This window comes from Cariama cristata, unplaced genomic scaffold (assembly GCF_000690535.1).
Source record: "Cariama cristata isolate BGI_N322 unplaced genomic scaffold, ASM69053v1 scaffold2944, whole genome shotgun sequence".
NCBI classification, from domain to species: domain Eukaryota; kingdom Metazoa; phylum Chordata; class Aves; order Cariamiformes; family Cariamidae; genus Cariama; species Cariama cristata.
In genome coordinates, this window is record NW_009614503.1 from 45,786 (window position 1) to 53,784 (window position 7,999).

General features: G+C 39.3%; 1 protein-coding gene across 1 annotated transcript in view; it reads right to left on the reverse strand.

Annotated features, from left to right (window-relative positions):
- Nucleotides 1-232: 232 nt before the first annotated feature.
- The window catches only part of NRP1 (neuropilin 1), a gene marked incomplete at its 5' end in the record, with an annotated part of 65,911 nt that continues 58,144 nt past the window's right edge, over nt 233-7,999 (reverse strand). Inside the window, 4 exons of the mRNA XM_009699428.1 lie at nt 233-2,234; nt 3,480-3,536; nt 5,133-5,226; nt 5,730-6,004. Of these exons, the coding sequence (XP_009697730.1) occupies nt 1,945-2,234; nt 3,480-3,536; nt 5,133-5,226; nt 5,730-6,004 (716 nt within the window). The remainder of the gene's footprint in view (nt 2,235-3,479; nt 3,537-5,132; nt 5,227-5,729; nt 6,005-7,999) is intronic.

Below are 7,999 nucleotides of genomic sequence, written 5' to 3' on the forward strand. Positions count from 1 at the left end.
AACCATGAGTGCAGCACTTTGCAGGGCAGTCTTTTCCCCATGCTTGCACTGGTTTTATCTGCTGGTTGGTAGATACCCAGGGGAAGGTTAAAGTTGCCTTCTTCCACTGCCTCCCCAGTTATGGCTGTGCTGTGTGTGGGTCACCGCAGAAAACCCAGGGGCTCGCACCTGCAGGAGCACCTCTAGTCCCTTGCCTCCTCCTATAGACCCCTGCAGAATACATACTCTTGTTTCTTTTTACCCTGTTGGACCAGCTGCATAGGCTGTTGAATATTATTTGTCCAATAATATTTGTTCTAAAATATTAAAAAATTGCCACATAATTGTCAAACACATTTTCCGACAGCTTACATTACTCAGCTCACTGAATCTGTCACTATCTGCCCTTCTGGTCAAACAGAAACCTCCAGGTATGAAATGCCTATTGGATGTAACAGAATGGTAAGAACACACTCTACATACACTGTGGGATTTTATTCTGCCCTCAGTACCCATGCGTAAGCCCAGTTAACATTGATTAGCATGAAAAGACACCTTTACTGAGAGAAGAGAACTCTGGGTTCAGGTAGGGGCAGGAGGAGGAGGAAAATTTCTCATTTTAAAGGCAATCTTTTCAGTAAAGGAATCATTTTCCCTAGTGTAATTAACAGGCAAAGCTGTTCAGGATAAAAGACATGTTTCATGACTTCAGGAAAAAAGATACTGTCACTTTATGCTGTTAAGAAGAAACCCAAAGTTCGACTTTGGAGGGTAAAGTTAAGAATTTTCCCTTACTTTTTAACACAAACTCTAATAAAATCCTTTGCCATTACCAGCAAGTTAAAGCTGCAGTTTTCTTTCCTTGGCAATGGCAAATGCTTATGCAATCTACTCAGAGAGGAAAAGACAGAGAAAAAGAGAAGAGAAAGGGAGAGAGATTTTACATTTGAAAATACATTCTATATGAAAGAACAATAAAAGGGGATATTGCAGCTTTATACAAAAGGGTCAAGAGATGTGAAGTTGAAATACAGAAAGCAGAACAATCGAGCCAGTTGTCAAATCTGATTAGCCCTTGCCTTGCTGAGGCTACCTTCTTACACTAAAATACACTTTTTTTCAGTCAGTGAGCCATCAGAATATGATTAAAGACAAGGGCATAACTGCAGAGAAGCAGAGCTGTAGTTAATGTTAACACAATGAGAAGCAGTACAAACAAAAAGGCACTTGAGAGGACATACACTAGCCAGTGCCAAGGACTTTTTGTTTAGTTTTTAGGCAGTACACTCTGTTACCAGTTGTGTCTGATGGCGGCACATATTTTTTTATGGAGTTCACAAGCACAAAATTTAGTACAACACTGAAAAACATCAATAAAATTTGACTGTATTGCTTCGTAAACAGAGCTGACACACTATATCGGTACTGATGCAGCAGTACTTCCAAAAACATCCTAACCCTTCTTTGCCTATGCACAACACGAGCAATTATACACAAATACAGGTGCAGGAGTCAACTAAATTGCTGTTACTCCAATATTTTCTGGGCACTGAGCTACAGACAGCATGTCCATCCAAAGGACCCCACTGAATACATTTTGTGACAGCATCTTGGATTTTGCACAGTAAAAACAAAATTATCCATTAACAGAAAACAAAAGAGAGGGAGAGAAAGAAAGACAAAATGAACTATAAGTCAATCATACTTGGTCTCAACACCAGCATTTGATTATTTCAAATAAAACCAACAGAAAAAGCAGACTGTACATGATTCAGATTGTTAACATAGATTGTTGTCCATGTTTATCGGTTACACACTCATTGAAGCTCCTGAGAAAAGCTTGGCTCAGTGTCATCAATGCACTTTTCAGCCCGTACAGTAAAAGAAGATCAACAGTTCCCCAGCACGACCGAGCTATGTCCTTCTATCCCAATTCTCTGAAACTTCTCCAGTCGCTTTATACCTTCATGCTTCCGAGTATGAATTCTGTGTGTTTAGTTTATCTTTTTTCAGTTTTACACCATCGACCAGTTCAAAATTGTAATTCTCCAGTGCAGACAAGTTCCTCTCTGACATCCCATTGTGCCAACAGGCACAGTACAGGACAACTCCACAGATGGCTCCTAAAAGCACCCCGAGTGCACTCATGGCTATGATGGTAATAAGGATTGGATCTAGGGTCTTCAGGACGTTGCCTGGTTTCCTGGAGATGTTATCATCGTAGTCCTCACCCATATGGTATGGAGGTGTAAACCCTGAAATGGAGTAAAGAATTGAAAAATTTTCAGAACAGATTCTAGTTAGAACTTTCTTTGATGAGTTGGAAATTTGGAGAAAGGACATCAAGTTTTTGACACAAGTTGCTACATAATTTGAAAACCTAGCTTCTTGAAGGTAGTCATAAATAGCTGAAAACTATAATGTGGCCCAAATAGTTGTTGATTTTTTCCATACTGTTCTCCGATCCTTGAATCTGCTGCATGTTAGTAGGGGTCTGATTCTGCCTTGGATTAAGTGGGAGCCTTCGGAGTGAATAACCAGACCTTTTGGCTATATTTTGCCAGCTTGCAGTATTTAGCTCAAAAATGTTAATTAAATCTCATTCAGCTTAGTGTGAATGTTCATAGCCTTAGACATTGGTTGGGAATCTCCAGGCATTTTGCATCCGTCTCCACTTCACTGACTTCAGGATTGGGCCTTGAAATGGAAATAGTGACAGAAAAGCACTCTGCCCCCTTCTGTAAAATATTCACTGGGTATCATAATGTTTTCCCTCAACCCTTTCAGTTTATGAAAAAGATCCAATAAGCTTGCAAACCCTGCTAATTGCTGCAGAAAAAGCCAAAAAGCCTTTTTTTGGACAAACCCTGCTTTCACCGGCATCAATGATAGCAATCCTGTTGACTGTAACAGAAAAAAATTAAGCTTATTGCCTGAAAAATGCAAGTATATTTTATTATTGGGACAATATGACAATTATGATCCATTTAATGATCCATTTACAGCTATCATCATTGAAAATGATAATGCTTTGGTAGACTGGTCATAAAATGACATTTTCAGCCAGGTCTGTGAAACAATTAGCCTGAAGAGTTTTGAGCCTAATTACCTAGACACTGCATGAGTCATAAATTGCTAGCTATAATGATAGCTGTTTCTTCAGCTGTGGACAAGCCTTCTAGATTTCAAAATATTAAGGGACTATAGTATGCCTGCATATATATGTATACAATGTAACAAATTACATATATAAAATTTGGAAGGTTTGAGATAGATACAAATAATACAAAGTCCATGAGATTATATGACTGAGGAGAATAAAACTATTACATCCTTCAAATAAATGTAAGCCTTCTTAGCATCTAATCTAGATGAATCAAAAAACCTTAATACAATATGCAGTTAGAGAACTAATCTATAAATAAATAAATAGAATACAAAAATTCACATGAAGATACACTTTAAAATTCATTCCCTGTTAACAATAACACAATTTTTACCTGTTTGATTACTTTCTGGGTCTTCTTCATCTATTTCATTCTCCACATCAGTTGATTCTAATGAAGCAAAGAGAATTGACATTGATTATTAGGGTTACAAACACTGATTGACTATCATGCTGGCAATAATGGTATAGCAGATTTTCCTGTGTCAGAGCATCATTATGTCAGCTTGACAGAACTGTTCATTATGATAGGCTCTGAAAATTAACAGAGAAAAAAAAGAAAGATTTAAAACTCCTCTCCGCCCAGTCTTGGCACAGTTTTAGTTATCAGCAGGGGTTTTCCATGCCTGGGAAAGAGAAATCAGTGTGATGAATTAGCATCTCATTCATTATATTTACAATTTTGGAGCCTGATTCCATAACACTTCATCAGTGTAGGCAGAGCTAAACACAAGAATAGTTTCATTGACTGCAGTGAGACCACTTGTGTTTGGGCTTCAGACTGAGCTTTTGGCTTTAGCTCCCACAGGCCAAAATCTTTGCTTAGCATTCGGTTCGAACATTCAAAACGTGGAGTTAGGAAAGAAGTTACTTTCCTCTCCTATTTTGGAGTCAGGGAAATACAATCACCGTGGTCCCAGCACTCTTCTTGGCAATGAGGACACTGCAGGAGGACCAAGCAGTGTGTCCTGCTTCTCTTCTCTACCAACTGTCACTCTGGTGGCATATGATGAACCCCAGAAGATGAACTGTGAGATAAAAAGACATTGTACAGTTTTCTCATCCTGCAGTGCAATTACCATGCAGCTGAAGCCTGTCATGTTACCCTCAAAAGGATATTAGCCACAAAAGGTGAGGAACATCCTCTATTATTGCTCTCTGTTATGTTGCCAACTTGCATGGCATAAATTTATCTTCCTAATGCTGAGGGTTCTCAGTTCTATTTCCTCTCTGACATAAAAGTCATTGCTTCTTCTCTGTCATGAAGGACAGGGTTCAGTTGCTTGTATTTATCTGGGGTTGCTGATGCCAAATTACATGCAGTAAGCAGTGTACATATAATCAGCAGTGACTGGAATAACTCAAGACTGGCCAGAAATAAAAGGACTCAAATAGCATCTCAGGAATAGCCTGGCTCAGATGTGGAAAAGGCCATGTTCTAACATTACTTTGTGTCCCACATGTCTGGGAGCTGGTGACTACAGCAAACATGTCACAACAAACTCAGAATTACAGGTCAGCAGAGGACAGAGCAGGGGTCATTTCACCCTGTTTGTGTATTCTGTAAGGGTTTGATGCGGTCCTTTAAAATTGAATTCAAGTAGGCTTGGTAGTAAGTGATCTAAAAAGGGTGAAGAAATAAAATTGGATTTTGAGCATTAGTTAAAATAGCACATTAAGAAAAGCAGAGAAATTTAAAGATGGCAGCAATATAAAATACAGGGAGAGATGTAAGAATGTGAACATGCTGTGATCCATGCCAGTAGGATGCCAGTTCTGATCCAAAAGACTGCAGTTACTGAAGTACTGAGATGACAACAGTGGCATTTCCTACGAATAAAGCGATGTGCCTGATTAGGATGTTTTCAGTGCAAAACTTTGTATATACCCAAAATCGATCCCTTTCTCACAGACAAAAATAGCTATCAAAACAAAAGAAATAATGTTTTGGATGAGATTTCTGTATGTTCTTACTATTCATACTTACTTCGGCAATCCTCTTGTGCTACGTGATTGTCAATTTTAATATCATCCACAGCAATTCCTCCAGTTCCTTTTCCAATTTCTCCCTCAATAACCACCTGGCAAAATAAGATAATGTTCACATTGTTTTCATGTTAATACACAATTGTAGCATTCAGGATATCTTAGTTAGTTGTTAACACACATCTTCACTTGTCAAGATGCCACATCTACATGTACTTTAGTTGTGACCTGCCAATCTACACTGCATGCCTTTATGGACTTATATATGCAAATGTGAATTTATATAATGTCATGACTTCATTGAAGACTTTACATCAGCAGCAAAACTGTGGCAAGGATGCAGTTTTGTGACAGATGAAAAATGATTTCTAAAGTATTTATTTGGCCTTCGATAACAAATTGCTTCTATCACTGTCATCTGAGATACCATGAAATATGCCACTATCATTATTGTCAGAGCAACAGCACCTCATCTGTAGGTATAACACTGTCTACATAAATCCTTCAGTGACATCTTCTGCTACGCTGTATAAAACATGACCAGCAAGGTCTTACTGGCCTCGGCTTTCGTATTTTAGTGAGGAGCAGCCAAGCTCACCTGATAGTGTTTCACAGACTTGTGAAGAAGAACGCGTCCTTCCTTCCAGCAGTTTGCCTGGTGCCCACTCAGGGTCCACAGCACCTGGTCATATTCATCTGGTTTTTGGTACCGCAGTTTGATCTTCAGGGTGCCGACGTGTGCCCCGGACATGTGGTACCAGAAGGTCATGCAGTGGGCAGAGTTCTGAGAGTAAATCACAGGGCTCAGCAGTCGGGCGACTTTGCCTTTCTGGCTTTCGTCAGCTTGTGAGTAAATGAAATTGCCATCTCCTACTGTGACAGAAGGACTGTGTTAGGAATAGCCACCAGTTTTCATTTTCTTTTTTCACCTAAGAAGCCTCAACCACCCCTGATCATTTTGCTTTCTTTCCATGCTGATGACTCAAGCTTCACAACCAAGAGAGTCAGAGGCCATTGGTTTGGGAGCTGTAGGAAAGCTCATGTCCTCTAACAAGAGGGCCACAAAAATGATCAGAGGGCTGGAGCACCTCTCCTATGAAGACAGGCTGAGAGTTGGGATTGTTCACCCTGGAGAACAGAAGACTCCGAGGAGACCTTATTGCAGCCTTTCAGTATTTAAAAGGGGCTTATAAGAAAGAGGGGGACAAACTTTTTAGCAGGGCCTGTTGCAACAGGACAAGAGGTAATGATTTTAAATTAAAACATGGTACATTTCGACTAGATATAAGGAAGAAGTTTTTTACAATGAGATTGGATGGGGCTCTGAGCAACCTGATCTAGTTGAAGATGTCCCTGCTCAATGCAGGGGGTTTGAACTAGATGACCTTTAAAAGTCCATTCCAACCTGAACCATTCTATGATTCTATGTTTTCTTCGGTCAGTCTCCTTTGCTGTTCATTGGGATGCTTTGTGCTGAGAATGAACCGTAATAACATGTTCACTACGTGGCACACACAAGGCATTTGCTTTTGCTCAGGGAAGGAGTCAAAAGTATGTTTGGTGTGACAGTATATGTTCTGTTAGTCAGTGTGTACCTCCTGAAGAGAGCCAGCCCTAGTTCAACAGGCTAGACATAAATCCCTGGGGCTTACTCTAACTAATTGTGTAAAGAGCTATTTTAAATCTCTGTTTAAAGTAATCTGTGCTCTAGAAGGCAAGATTAGAATGGGAAGAATACTGGAGGATAAAATAGCTTTGAACAGCTATGGTCAGAGATCAGGAACTGAGGTCTAAACAGTGGTCCTAAATAGAGTCTGAGCACTGTCACAAATGGTGCCGGAGTTATTCCCTTGACTTTTGTAATAATATATTGGGCTCTATATATTTGTGAGCCATTTCCCAGAAGAGTAAGATTATGGCTGGCATTTTCTGAAGAGCATAATGGATTTATACACATTGAAATCTGAGCACCTAATACCCTTAACTTGGAAAATTACTTGCTTAATCACACTGGGAGAGAAGCATGTGGGAGTGTGATTAGTTTGGTAACAGAAAATTGCTAAGTAAGATACTGACTGCAGAGAAGTGCTTCTGATTTACACCAGTCAGGCATCCATTCCAGTCAGCTTTTGAACAGCTTCTTTGCAGAGAATTATGGTGGAAAAATACAAAGTTCACCCTGGTGTGTGCAAGAATTGCACACATCCTGGTGTGTGCAAGATTGCATGTGTAATGCACTCACACAAAAGGATGGAGACAGCATTTACTGGCATTTGTATAAAGTTATTTTGGAAGTAGGAAGGAGAAAAGTAATAAGAAATACTATTCCTCAAATGCTGAAGTAAGTATACATATCTCTGTTTATACCAATGCTTAAACAAAAGAAAATTAAAAAGAGGCAAAAGAAGATGCTTCGGAAGGGTCATGTTTTATCAACATTGGTCTTTGCTTATACATGATATTCTTGAATTTAATTTGAAACAATGTATAATTGAGACTTGCTGGACTGTAATGGTGTAGTCCTGCACCAATGAAGAAGGGAAGATAAGCATTGCTAATCTGGGAAGTGTAAGAAGGACAAGGTAGTAAAAGGTGAACCAAGAACAAAGAAGAGTGGGTTAAACCCAGTGGCTGGAAGGAGTGCGCCTAATAAGTGAGAAAGAGTAATATTTCTTCTAACATGAGACAATAACATTTTCTTTTGTTTGGATTTTTCTGTGGGCAGAGGTATCCTGGCCAGTATACATGTGGAAGTATCTGGTCTTTGAAAGAATTTTGTAGGGGTAGACAATGTTAAATTGCCAAAAAAATTTTGGCTTTTTTTTCTTTTTTCTATCTTACTGCAGCAACATCATGACCAGCTTCTTC